At 43.3% G+C, this 14,644-nt stretch overlaps 1 protein-coding gene across 5 annotated transcripts in view; it reads left to right on the top strand.

The window, feature by feature from the left end:
- sgcg (sarcoglycan, gamma) overlaps positions 1-7,393 on the top strand; it is a 702,223-nt gene extending 694,830 nt beyond the window's left edge. For all 5 annotated transcript variants that reach the window (XM_068033637.1, XM_068033635.1, XM_068033636.1 and 2 more), the window contains one exon: positions 6,448-7,393. In XM_068033637.1, the coding sequence (XP_067889738.1) occupies positions 6,448-6,621 (174 nt within the window). In that variant the 3' untranslated portion in view covers positions 6,622-7,393. The remainder of the gene's footprint in view (positions 1-6,447) is intronic.
- The last annotated feature ends 7,251 nt before the right edge of the window (positions 7,394-14,644 follow it).

Raw genomic sequence — 14,644 nt, 5'->3', positions numbered from 1 at the left:
ATATACAAGATTCTGAAGGGGCTGTATAGGGTAGATGCCGAGAGTTTGTTTCCACTGGTCAGAGAATCTAAAACAAGGGGGCACAGTCTCAGGATAAGGGACCGATCATTTAGGACTGCGATGAGGAGAAATTACTTCACTCAAAGGGTTATGAATCTGGCACATTGGTACAGGATGCCATTCAAGTGGGTGGAGTGAAAAGGAATATGAAAAGGTCGACAGTATAGTCAGGGGATAGATTGTGTTCTCTGCAGCGATAACCGGGAGTTCCAAAAGTCGTGTAGCCTGCCCGTAGCCAGGATTCAGGACATCTCAACTCAGCTGAAGAATAACTTGGAGTGGGAGGGGGAGGATCCAGTTGTTGCGGTGCACATAGGAACCAATGACTTAGGTAGAACTAGGAATGAGGTTCCGCTGAGAGAGTTTGAGGAGCGAGGGTTGAAATTCAAATGCAGAACCTCCCAGGTAATAATCTGTGGATTGTTACCAAAGCCACATGCAAATTGATGTAGGGACAAGCCGATTAGAAAATTAAATAGTGGCTGAAAGAGTGGTGTGGGAGGCAGCGGTTTTGATTCATGGGCCACTGGCACCAGTATTGGGGAAAGAGGGAGCTGTTGCAATGGTATGGGTTCCATTTAAACCGGGCTGAGATCAGTGTCCTGGTGAATCAAATAACTAGGACAGTAGACGGGCTTTAAACTAATGAATGATTCAGGACAGAATAAATTCAAAATCAGTAAGAGAAATGTAAAGGCTGTAGAGAGAAATAACAATTTGGGTAAAAATAAACACAGTAGGTCAGGAAGAGACAGAGAGCTTAACAAAGATAATAGGGCATTGGTGATTAAGGTCACACTGGGGAAAACTAGAAAACAGTTAAAGCTAAAGGCACAATATCTGACTGTGTGAAGCATTCGCAAAAAGGTAGATGAACTAATAGACATAGAAATTAATTTGTTTGATCTAATAGTCATTACAAAGATGTGGCCAACGTTGGGAACTAAATATTCCAGGATAGTTGACTTTTAGAAGAGATAGGCAAAATGGAAAATTGTGGGGAATTGGGTGGGGAGGGGGTGGTCATCCTGCTAATAAAGGATGGGACAAAGAGAGTAGAGAGGAAGGATCTTAGCTCAGAAAATCAAGATGTAGAATCAGTTTGTGTGGAGCTAAGAAACAGCAAAGGTCTTAAAACACTGGTGGAAGTAATGTATAGGCCCCTAACAGTATCTGTAGTGTGGGCAGAGTGTAAATCAGGAAATTAGAATTGCATGTAACAAGGGTAATACAGTAATCATGGGGGACTTTGATATTCATATAGACTAAGAAAATCAAATTTTCAGTAATAGTATGGAGGAGGAGTTCATGGAATGTATACAATATCAGTATCATTTTCTAGATCAATATGTCAAGGAACGAACTAGGGAACAGTCTATTTTAGATCTACAATGAGACAGGGTTAATTAATAACCTTGTAGTAAAAATGCCTCTGAAGAAGATTGATCATAATGTGATGGAATTTTATATTGAGTTTGGGAGTGATTAAGTCAGAATTAAGGTCTAAAATCTGAACAAAGCAAACTACATGGATATGAAGGGCAAGTGGCTAAGGTAGATCGGGAAACTACATTAAAAGACATGACAGTGGATAAGCAATGGCAAACGTTTAAAGAATTAATTAATAATTTGCACAAAGATCCATTCCCTGAAGGAATAAAAAACCCATGGGAAAAGTTGACTAATCGTGGCTAGCAAGAGAAGTTAAAGATAGTATTAGATTAAAGAAGGAGGCTTATAATGTTGCCAAAAAATAGTATTAAGCATGAGGATTGGGAGGATTTTAGAATTCAGCAAAGCATGACCAAGAAATTGATGATGAGAGAGAAAATAGAATATGAGTAAACTAGCAAGTGACATGAAAACCATGATTGTAAAAGCTTCTATAGGTATGTACTATTGGAGAGATTAGCGAAATTACGCATGGGCCCCTTAGAGGTAGAGACAGGAGAAATTGTAATGGGGAATAAGGAAATGGCAAAGACCTTAAACAAATACTTTGTATCTTTCTTCATGGTAGAAGACACAAGGAACATTCTTAAATAGTTAGGAACTAAGGGTAGAGTGAGAATGAGGAACGTAAAGAAATGTATTATTAGTAAAGAAATAGTACTGGAGAAATTAATGGGAGTAAAAGTCGACAAATCCCCCAGACCTGATGACCTACATCCTAGGGTTTTAACAGAGGTGGCTACAGAGAAAGTGAATGTGTTAGTTTTGATCTTCCAGAATTCCCTAGATTCTAGAACAGACCCCATGGATTGGAAGGTAGCAATGTAATCCTGCTATTCAAGAAAGGAGGGAGGGAGAAAACAGGGAACTATCGACCAGTTAGCCTGACATTGAGAAAATTGAGAAAATACTGGAATCCATTATTAGACGTGCGGTAACAGGACACTTAGAAAATCATAATATGATTAAGCAGAGTCAACACAGATTTATAAAAGGGAAATTGTGTTTGACAAAGCTGTTAGAGGTTTTTGAGATGTAGCTAGCAGGGAGATAAGAGGGAACCAGTGAATGTCATTATTTATTAATTTTATTATTTAGAGATACAGCACTGAAACAGGCCCTTCGGCCCACCGAGTCTGTGCCGACCAACAACCACCCATTTATACTAACCCTGCAGTAATCCTATATTCCCTACCACCTACCTACACTAAGGGCAATTTACAATGGCCAATTTACCTATCAACCTGCAAGTCTTTGACTGTGGGAGGAAACCAGAGCACCCGGCGAAAACCCACGCGGTCACAGGGAGAACTGGCAAACTCCGCACAGGCAGTACCCAGAATCGAACCCAGGTCCCTAGACCTGTGAGGCTGCAGTGCTAACCACTGCACCACTGTGCCGCCCACCACTGTGCCACTGTGCCGTCATGTGTTTGGATTTTCAAAAAGCATTTGATAAGGTGCCACACAAGAGGTTACTGCACAAAATTAGGACTCATGGGATTGGGGGTAATATATTTGCATGAATTGAGGACTGGTTAATGGACAGAAAACGCAGTAGGAATAAACTGGTCATTTTCAGGTTGCCAGGCTGTAGTTAGGGGTGTACTGCAAGGATCAGTGCTTGGGCCTCAGCTATTTACAAACTATATTAATGACTTAGATGAAGGGACTGAGTGCAATATATCCAAGTTTGCTGACAGTACAAGTTAGGTGGGAAAGCAAGTTGTGAGGAGGACACAAAGAGGCTGCAAAAGGATTTAGACAACTTAGATTAGAGGGAAAGAGCATGAAAATAGGAAAGCAGAATATTTTTTAAATGGTGAGAGACTGGAAATGTTGGTATTCAGAGGGACCTGGGTGTCCTTGAACATGAATCAGAGAAAGTTAACATTTGGTACAGCAAGTCATTAGAAAGACAAACAGTATGTTAGCCTTTATTCAACAGGAATTGGAGTATAAAAGTAAAGAAGTCTTACTACAATTATGCAGGCGACTGGTGAGACTACGCCTAGAGTACTGCGTACAGTCTTAGTCTCCTGACCTAAGGAAGAATATACTTGCCTTAGACGAGTGCAACAAAGGTTCACTAGAGGAGAGGACTGTCCTATGAGGAGAGTGAGTAAATTAGGCCTATATGCCCTAAAATTTAGAAGAATGAGAAGTGATCTAATTGAAATGTAAAATTCTTAAGGGTCTTTACAGGGTAGATGCTGGGAGGATGTTTCCTCTTGATGGGGAATTTAGAATTAGGAGTCAGTCTCAGAATAAGGGATTGGCCGTTTAGCCCTGAGATGAGGAGAAATTCTTCAGAGGGTTGTGAATCTTTGGAATTCTTTACACCAGAGAGCTGTGGGTGCTCAGTCATTGAATATATTCAAGACAGAGATCAATAGATTTTTGGATACTAAGGGAATTAAGGAATATGGAGATAATGCGGGAAGGTGAAGTTGAGGTAAAAGCTCAGTCATGATCTTATTTAATGGTGGAGCAGGCTTGAATGGCTGAATGGCCTACTCCTGCTCCTATTTCTTATGTTCTTATCTAATAAGAGACATCTATATATAGATAATATCCACCTTAGCTTCCTCCATCACTGTCCATTACATCATCCTCTTGGCCACAATGCTACAATAAAAGGCACCACTAAACAAACATTCCAAACAAACTTTACAGATTAAACCATCCAATATTCCACACAAAAGTCAACTATTCACCCTTGTGCATTCGTTTAGTGCCCGTCTTTTGTGTACTGTTGCCTGCCCTAGTACCCCGACACAGTACTACCCCAGTGGCTGCAGCATGGCTGGTGGAAGGCTGCTGACTTTCAGTGGTGGAGACTGCAGATGGCCTTGCAGGATGGCCTTGAGCAGCTCTGGGCCTTGAAGCCCCGACTTTGGACTGCACTACCTCAGCATTGGCGGCAGCAATGTGGGTTAGCTGGCTGTCAGGCAACAGGAAGGACACTGGCAGAGTTGCAGTGGTGGGAGGACAAATGCTGACATTGTGAGACAGGACAGCATGTTCATTCTCCATGGAGCCACTGTCACTCCCCAGGACAGCACATCAGCAATTTTAGTAATCTGTTTGAGGGCAGTTTGCTGGAATGCTATAGGTCCTTTGAACACTGGTATCCACAGCCATGATGGCAGCAGTCGGCGCATGCATGGCAGCAATTGTGCTTGCATGAGTTCAGTCTGAGCTTCCACTGCAGCACGCAGATTACTGGATTGCATCTGCTTGTGTGGCAATGGAAGCTGAGATGTCGGCCATCAGACATTGGATCATGGTTAGGTCCACAAGTGTGCTAATGGAGTTGGCCACTAATTTCATGCTGGAGAAGATTGGTTCCAAGCTCTGTACGAAGCCATGTACCCGTCTCCTGCATGCTCTTTGACAGTGATCACAGGCATTCTGACAGACCTCCCAGTGCACCAAGCATGCATGCCCATCAGCCTTTTTCTGTAGGCCGTCCCATCAAAGTCCTCATCTGAGTCCTCTACAGCAGAACTCGTGGGCGAGCTTGGAACCTGCACTATCCTTTCCCCCCGCCCTGACTGCGGGCCACTTTAGTCCAGTGACTCACCACGAGCAGATCCCACCTCTAAGCTGCCCTCTAAAGCATGCACCAGTATCTGAGCTGGTGGCTGCAAGTGTGAGACTGAGTGACTGTGTTTCTCCATCATCAGTGTCTTCCTGCTCTTCTTGCTCTTGCACTACTGCCTGGACAGGTTGCAGTTCTGGGATATCTGAGAGGATAAAGGCACCAGTGTAGGATTGTGGTTAGCGGGGGAAGCAAGAGGTGCAGGTTTACACATTCTGCAGCCTGTAAATCGGAAGAGATTGTGGGATGAGGGGGAAGTGGTATGTGAGAGGGGGAAGTGGTATGTGAGAAGGGTTAGATATGAGCATACCATCATCGTCGATGATTTCAGCCCCACTGCTGGCCACATCCTCAGGTCACGGACACTCCAATACTGGCAAGCACTGATTCCTCAATGAGAGTAAGGATATTCAGCCATGCATATTCCCCACCGATTAGGTGCTGCTGCCTGTGGTTTTGCGCCACCTTGTCCTGCAAGAGAGGGAAGTGTGAGTGTGGTGCAATGTGTTTGGGTGATGTGGCTGTCATGGCTGAATAGCTGGCAGTGTGTGAAAGCTGTGAGATGTGGGTGTGTGAGGCTTTCAGCAGTGCTAAGTATGTGGAGGGTGAGGTGGGGCTGTGAATGGAGTTAGTTGGTAAACGAGTGAAGGGAAGTGCCTGAGGCTAGTGATTTAGCTTCAAGGATATGTCATTTGATGATGTAGTCACTGACCTTGACCATTCATGTGAGGTCATTAAACTTCTTGTGGCACTGCATCCAGGTCTTTGGGAGTACAGCATTGGCATTGACCATGATGGCTATCTGCTCCAGCCGCCTTCTCAGCGTCTGTCTGAAGGGCCCCTGGCCCTGTGGGTAAAGGACCTCTCTCTTCCTGTCCACCCCCTGCACTAAGCCCTTCAGTGCTGCACCTGAGAACCTTGGAGCTCGTTTGCTGCCCTGGTGTGACATTATTCAGTGTTCTTCTGGCTTAGATACTCTTCCCCAGCTACTTCCAGCACATGCTACAACCAGAATGCACCTCTCCTTTCAGAAGTGTAGGCTGGCTTTAAGTATCGCAGGCTAACATTAAGTGGTCCTAACCTTGCGCTAACTGCTGAGGCATGCAACCACTCAACAGCGCATTTAGCATTGGTTGCATGCCACAATCATGGTAATGAGCAGGCGGTATGAGGTTCGCAACGCTGCCAAGATTGGAAGGTATGGAAGCCCGTTAATCGTGCATCCTGATTTCTGCACCTGTTTTTGGGGGCCATCCAATTTCGCCCCCACTACATATTGTAATTCGTAATTCAGCAAAATTAATTAAACTGGATTTTTTCCCTCTTTTACAGCTAGTGCTGGATTCTGAGACAGTGAAGCTACCCAAGTTGCCTCATGGGGCACAGGGTGGATCCGGAAATTCTCAGGGACTTTACGAAGTTTGCGTCTGTCCAGATGGAAAGCTATACCTGTCTGTCGCAGGAGTGGGATCCACCTGCCAGGAATATAGTCGGGTGTGCCAGTGAGCATCTTGGTATCTTCTTGAATCGTCTGAGAACTTTTCATCCAGCATTTTTGAAAACATTTGAATCTTTCTCAATAAATGCAGCTGCAAGTATCAGTGCCATAGCATCATAAAGAAAGTGGTAAAAGATTTCCTTGCATCAATATATCTTCTAATCTGAGACATTAAACAGAAAGCCCTATTGCCCCAGAAAAATAGAAAATAATCTATATACAAATGGACAAAAAGAGCACAATGCAAAACTTTCATTTCAAAATAGTGGAAGCAAAAAAGTAACTTGGGCTCAATTGCCGTTGTTGCACAAATAACATTGTTAAATTTCCCATTTAATGGACTGCAATGTGATGTATTGCATCAGTTTATTCTCCCATTATTGAACATTTTTATAGGAAAAATATATGGACTCCGAATTATAGGTCAACATTTTCTATCAGTGCATCAGTCTAACTTCTACATCTTACAACTTTCACTTCTGCCAACATGTGGGATTCATTTTTTAATGATTAAGATACATTGTATTAATTAAATTTTGATACACTAACAGCGGGGCTGGATTGATTTTGACCAGTGTCTGCTAGATCTCTATGCAATAACTTTTTTTTTCCTGCAATAACACTTGAACCACAAGAGCTGTGCTTTTTGTACAAAACTACAATGTGGAATGACGTATCCAAAGCTTTACCATCTGTATGTAAACCACAGTATTAAAGTTGCAGTACCCTTTCTTAGTCTTTTTATAAAGCTATGTTGAAATGTATAAAAATAAAAGTACACTATCCCTATTTGCATCTGGGTGATTTTTTTTATCCCTATTACTTTGTAACAATTTATATTTTATTGCATTAACCTATAGATGCATTGATTGCTGTCCAGTGGGAAGGTCAGTAACCAGAGGACACAAATTTAAGATAATTGTCAAAAGAACCAGAAGGAGGGACGATGGCGAGAATTTCTTTTTTGGTGCAGCTAGTTGTCATGATCTGGAATTCACTGCCTGAAAGGGTAGTGAAAACAGATACAATCATAATGCCAAAAGGAATTGGATAAATAGTTTGAAAGGGAAAAACTTGCTGGGTTATGTGAAAAGAACAAAGGAGTGGGTCTAATTGCACAGCTTTTTCAAAGAACAGGTACAGACATGATGGGCCAAATGGCCTCCTTCTGCACTATGTGATTCTATAATCCACTTAACTGCTATGTGCCTTACATTTACTCCAGCTACAAATGAGATAACATTGGTACTGGTCCCATCTGTAGTGCTGCCCCAGCAAAACGTCCTGGTTACTTTAAACATGCACATAAGCACAGCATAGTGCAGCCAGAAATATTCATCCACAAAGACTCCTATGCCATCGTGTGGTCGTGTGACGTATTGTCCAACATCACTACACTGAAGCCTGTGTTACGACAGCAACGATAGTTTTTCTCTAAACCCATGTGATGCATCTCTCTCATATCAGAAGTTCACATAAATAAAAGATTGGCTGGCTTTCAGGGTATTTCAAATTGATAGTTCTTTGAACAAAGGGACGTTGCAGCTTTAAAACCCCTGCTGACTTTCCTCATACTAAACGACACAGAGTTGTTATTGTATGATGAGCTACATATAAATACTGTACAGGCACAGTCACATTCTAACACTGTGCATGTTGTCAGATGAGCTGTTCCAATTGTTCAAATAATGGCATGTCTCAATAACATCAATGAATATGCAGAGCCTTCAAAGCAATACATATTGTGGAGTAAAAATTGCTACACTAGTTATTAATTATAAATCCCTACATAAAGCCAGTTACACATCTATTTTACACTTCTAATTTTCATATACATACATACTGTTATTGGTTGGAGTCGTACCTAGTGCAAAGGGAGATGGTCGTGGCTGTTGGAGGTCAATCATCTGAGCTCCAGGACATCACTGCAGGAGTTCCTCAGGGTAGTGTCCCAGGCCCAACCATCTTCAGCTGCTTCATTGATCTTCACTGATGATTGCACAATGTTCAGCACCATTCACAACTCCTCCAGTACTGATGCAGTCCGTGTAGAAATGCAGCAAAATCTGGACAATATCCAGGCTTGGGTTGACAAGTGGCAAGTAACATTCACGCCACACAAGTGCCAGGGCAATGATCATCTCCAACAAGAGAGAATCTAACCATCTTCCCTTGACATTCAATGGCATTACGATCGCTGAATCCCCCACTATCAACATCCTGGGGGTTACCATTGGCCAGAAACTGAACTGGAGTAGCCATATAAATACCATGGCTATAAGAGCAGGTCAGAGGCTCAAAATCCTGTGGCGAGTAACTCGCCTCCTGACCGCCCCCCCCCCCCCCCCCCCCAAAGCATATCTACCATCTACAAGGATCAAGTCAAGAGTGTGATGGAATACTCTCCACTTGCCTGAATGGGTGCAGCTCCAACAACACTCAAGAAGCTCGACACCATCCAGAACATAGCAGCCCACTTGATTGGCACCCCATCCACAAACAATCACTCCCTCCACCACCGATGCACAGTGGCAGCAGTGTGCACCATCTACAAGATGCACTGCAGCAACGCACCAAGGCTCCTTAGACAGCACCTTCCAAACCCGCGACCTCTACCATCTAGAAGGACAAGGGCAGCAGATGTATGGCAACATCACCACCTGCAAGTTCCCCTCCAAGCCACACACCATCCTGACTTGGAACTATATCACCGTTCCTTCACTGTCGCTGGGTCAAAATCTAGGAACTCCCTTCCTAATAGCACTGTGGGCGTACCTACCCCACATGGACTGCAGCGGTTCAAGAAGGCATCTCATCACCACCTTCTCAAGGGCAATTAAGGATGGGCAATAAATGAACAAATAAAAAATAGATGATTTTTATATACACATATGGTTAGATTATTTAAATTAAGGGTTATAATTCAGTTCCTAAAATCTCATCTGCTTACAATGTAAGTGATCCAACAAAGAATTTCATTACATAACAAAATGCAGACTGTGCCATGTTGAGGTCAGTGGAAGGTTGCCCTGCTTAAATACTGCTTTCAAGTACCCAGGCCACCAGGACCATATTTAGGGAGCTTACCAATTTACAGGGGTGATGGTAGCATAGGGTTAACCAGTAATCCAAAGGCCTGGATGATTCCACACACATGAGATCAAAATCCCACCTTGGCAGCTGGGGAATGTAAATTCAATTATTGAATAAATCTGAAATAAAATGCTAGTTTCAGTAACAGCGACCATGAAACTACCAAATTGTCAAGCAATCTCAGGAGAGTGACAGGTGACAGCTTATTATTAAAATGAAGAGGAAGGTCTGAGGCTCACCCAAAATTAGGCCTCCCGGTTGCGGGCCATATCCAATTTCTACTCTCAGTCGTCTCTGCCCCAACCCCACCTCCATATCTATTCTGTTCTACTCACACCAACTCTCCATAGCTTATTCCGCAGGTCGGCCACAGGCAGGAAGCACTTCACGGTACCAGTCTTCCCAGTGTGTCCCTGTCCTGACTCCACCCCCATCCCCCCCCCCCCATTCTGATTTGACAGAGGTCCGCACGCAGGCAAACCATTCGCACTTTTGATTGGTGGATTGGCATGCCGGATACAAAACTTCGGTGAGCCGTAGGACCTAGTCCGATGCCCTGATGATCCCGATCCTTTGTAATTACTTTCACTCCTGGTAATTTTAAATGTCTTGCTCCTAGACTTTAAACTTGTGTTTTTTTTTTTAAAAACTAGGACAATGCAAGCTTAAAGGCTTGGAGAAAGACATTCAAAATTACCATGGACCTCAAAATTTTTAACACGGACAATGGTGTCCGTGTATGGACATGTTGCCGACCCCTGGCCACACCAGAAGTGGCTGCAGGTGCAGCGCGCACCAGCAGAAGCCTTTCAGCTTCCACAGTGCTATCTCCAACAGCTACAGATCTGAATTTCGCGCCATTGGAGATGGAACTACATAATTTTGGCCCCTTACATTTTAAAACTGTCTTTGTTGTTGTGGCAGAGTTGACAAATTAGTACCATTATTTGGAGCATACGAACAGAGAGATAATTTATCCTCCCCCTTCACATGTCCAATGATATGTTTGTGAATTGAAGTGTCCAATTTGAGCCAAATTCTTCAAATTGACCAGAAGTACTCCATGCAATTTACTTTGGGTTCTCTGTTTGGTTCAGCAGAATTTTACAACCTCTATGGAGTGCACTTATATCATAAAGAAAGTTCTAAATTTGCTGCCTATAGCCCTGTTATCCCCTGGAATGTCCATAGGTCCCAATTTACTGTCATAGCTTCAGTGCAAGATCAATGCAATCCCCAGAGAAATGGCATGAATGGATAAAAATGGCCATTTACTGTGTTCCTTCAGGATTTCTTGGCAATTGTGATAACCCCTAGAAATTTAGGGCTTACATTCTGATTGGGTTTGAATCCAATTTTTTTCCTTTTGAATAAAAAGTTAAGTAAAACTTTTTTCTCTCCCTTCTAGATTACCAGCTGCTGCTGGGAGAAAGAAATTTTAAAATGTATGCTGAAAAATAAGTGACAATTCCTTCAATTCAGTACAATATCAGCACATCACAACAAATTTCTTTCATCTGATTGAATACTTGAACCCAAAATGTGAAAATTTTAGTTTGTTACATCCAATTCAAAAGTGAATACAAGCCATCATACTGCTTGCTCATACCACACTTCCCCTGGATGTCTTAAACATACCTTTCTTCTGTTCTAATGCTTTTCCGAAGAACAACCTAAGGGCCAGTATTATGAGAGATGGCTGGCTGCTCTTAGAGTACAAAAGCCCAGTGTTTTACTATGATTCAAATGTCCATCAGCTCTTGTCTTAAAAGATGCAATCGTCTCTGCTTCAATTATTCCTTGTGATAAAGCAACCGTTATATAACTATAAAATAACTACAGGGCATACTAACAAATATGGTGTGTGGCACACTTCTGCTGCACTCTGAGCATGCCATATTGGGGTCTGCAGCACCCAATTCTCATGTGCGCAATCAAATTTTCTCACCCAAAATAACATTTATACTGAGGTGTTCAAAGCCAACTCGGAAACACAGAAAAGTGCTGTTGAACATATAAAAGGGGAATTTACTATCATAAAACAAACTTTTCTCTGGGCTGATTTTCCCCTTCTAACACTCACCTTTGAGTTGTCATGCTGCGTGAATCATCATATGCTGTACTGAGGCCACCTTCAGGCAGGTCAAAGTGGAACAATTGCTGCCAAACTTATTTTTCAACCACATTTTTCCTAAATATGTGTCTTTAATAAAAGTGCAAGGCAGGTTTTAGTTGTTTCAAACACGATTTGAATTGTGACACTTTTCTTACATTTCCACTATATTTTTATTCAAAATGCCCTTTCCAGATCTCCAACAACTGACAGGCCTGCATATCAGAATTTTCACTCATGAGCCATCATTTACTGTTCAATCTATACTGAAATTGTAGTTTCTTATATTTAAACATATGACATTGCATATGCAAATCAGGAACCCAACACATGTTTCAGGCCCCTTTGTAAATGGTAGATGTATGGTATATGTCACTTTTCCAGGTGCACAGGAGTCAAACTAACTGACCACTGGAAGCTGCCACCAAACCGTTAAGTATAAAATGATAGACTTGAACGTGGAGCCAGAAGCAGCATTAAAGATGTAATGAATTATTTTGTTCAGTTTTTTAATAGAAGATAGATAGATTTAAAATTTCTTCCCAAGGACTTTAGTTTAAATTATATAAGTTGTAAGTAAACACTTTCATTTAGTACATTGATGATATTTATATAGACTTCCAGAAGAGATTTGATTATGTGCTGCACATGAGATCATTAGCAAAAGTGAAAGGCCACTGAATTGGAGGGAACCTGGCGGCACGGGTTGGAAATTAGTTGGGAAGTAGGAGAAAGAGGGCCTAATTTTCGCAGTCCTGCAAAGGTGGGACCAGAGCAGAACTGCCAACCAACGTGTTCTTGTCTCCAAGTGATCTTGCAGGAAGTCAAAACGACAATGACTACTTGCCAGGCAGAGTCTTGCAGGCGATTAGGCCCATTAATGGGCCAATTGGGAGAATGTTGATGGTGCCGTTGGGATCTTCCCGATGGCAGATGGACCCTCTAATGACGCCAGAACCTGGTCTTTAACTGAAGACAACCTCCCGGTGGGGACCATCCAAGCCTTCGCTCAATCACCCCAGAAGGGACACACTGGGAGGTGACAGCTACAGCCGTGGCCGCAACCATCCAGTGGAGGGGCTCCCCCTCCACAATGATCGCCTGGAAGCTGTGGCCATGCGGAGTTTTTCATTTTCCCCAATGCTGCAGAGAGTGCCACCAGTTTGAGCCATTCTCGCGGACTCCTGCCTGCTTCAGCAGTGGCCACCACTTCCAGTGGGACTGCCAATTGGACATCACTGAGGGCCCTCCTATTGCGGCGTCTGCTTCCCCGGTCCACCCACTTATCTTAATTGGGCGGGGCTCTCCGATTCGACTTCTTAATTGGCTGTCTCCAGGAAGATCGTGACCAATGTTCTGTCATGGTCACTTCTGGGTTCCCAACACAGAATTTTGCCGACCTCAGAATCGTGACCTAATCAGGAAAATTCAGCCAGAGAGTGGGGATAAAGAGTGTGCACTCTGATTGGCTGGATGTGACAAGTGAGTGCTTCCAAGGGAACTGTACTGGGGTCTCAGCTTTTCACCATGTTTATCAATGACTTGGACGAAGGCATAGAGAATTGTATATCCAAGTTTGCAGATGACACTCATTCAGCAAGCAGAGTAAATAGTGCTGATGGTAGCAGAAAGTTACAAAGGGTAGTACAGATTGAGTGAGCAAAACTCTGTTAAATGCTATTCAATGCAGGGAAGTTTATTTTCTAAATGGTGTGAAACTAGGAATTGTAGAGGAGCAAAGAGATTTGAGAGTCTAAGTACACAAATCACTGAAAGCTAGTGGATAGATACAAAAAGCAATCAAAAACGCTAATGGAATGTTGATCTTTATCGCATAGTGGCTGGAATACAAAGCAGGAAGTGTTATGCTTCAGTTCTAGAGGCATGGTCAGACCCCATCTAAAGGACTGCTTTCTGTTTTGGGCACCGCACCTCAGGCTTTGGTGGGGGTGGGAGTGAAGTGCGGATTCACCAGAATGATACCAAGGCTTAAAGGGTGAAATGAGGAGGAACACCACAATTACTTGGCTTGCTGGTCCTTGAGCATAGAAGACTGGGGGTGATCTAATCGAACTGTTTAAAATGATGAAAGGATTTGATATGGTAGGTAACTATTTCCTCTGGGTGGGGGAAATACCTTCTTCTGACAGGGCAGGGATCCTGAAGAACCAAGACAGCATGGAGTGGGCTTCGCCATCAGAAACTCCTTGCTCAGCATGATAAAGCCACCTTCAAATGGCTCGGAACGCATACTGTCCATCCGAATGCTCACCACCTCTGGTCTAGTACACCTACTCAGCATCTATGCTCCAACACTCTGCTCCCCACCTGAAGCTAAAGATCAGTTCTACGAGGAACTCCATAACATCATTAGCAGCATCGCCAACACCGAACACCTATTCCTGCTGGGGGACTTTAATGCCAGGGTTGGGGCCGACCATGACTCATGGCCCTCCTGCCTTGGACGCTATGGCATTGGAAGGATGAACGAGAATGGGCAGAGATTGCTTGAGTTGTGTACCTATCATAACCTCTGCATCACCAACTCATTCTTTCACACTAAACCCTGTCATCAGGTTTCATGGAGGCACCCAAGATCGCGTCGTTGGCACCAGCTAGACCTCATTGTCACAAGGCGAGCCACCTTAAACAGTGTTCAAATCACACACAACTTCCACAGTGCGGACTGCGACACCGACCACTCCCTGGTGTGCAGACCAAAGAAGTTGTATCATTCCAAGCAGAAGGGCCACCCGCGCATCAACACGAGCAGAATTTCTCACCCACAGCTGTTACAAAAATTTCTAAATTCACTTGTAACAGCT

This window comes from Heterodontus francisci, chromosome 6, assembly GCF_036365525.1.
Source record: "Heterodontus francisci isolate sHetFra1 chromosome 6, sHetFra1.hap1, whole genome shotgun sequence".
NCBI lineage: Eukaryota > Metazoa > Chordata > Chondrichthyes > Heterodontiformes > Heterodontidae > Heterodontus > Heterodontus francisci.
This window is presented reverse-complemented; position numbering and strand designations above follow the sequence as displayed.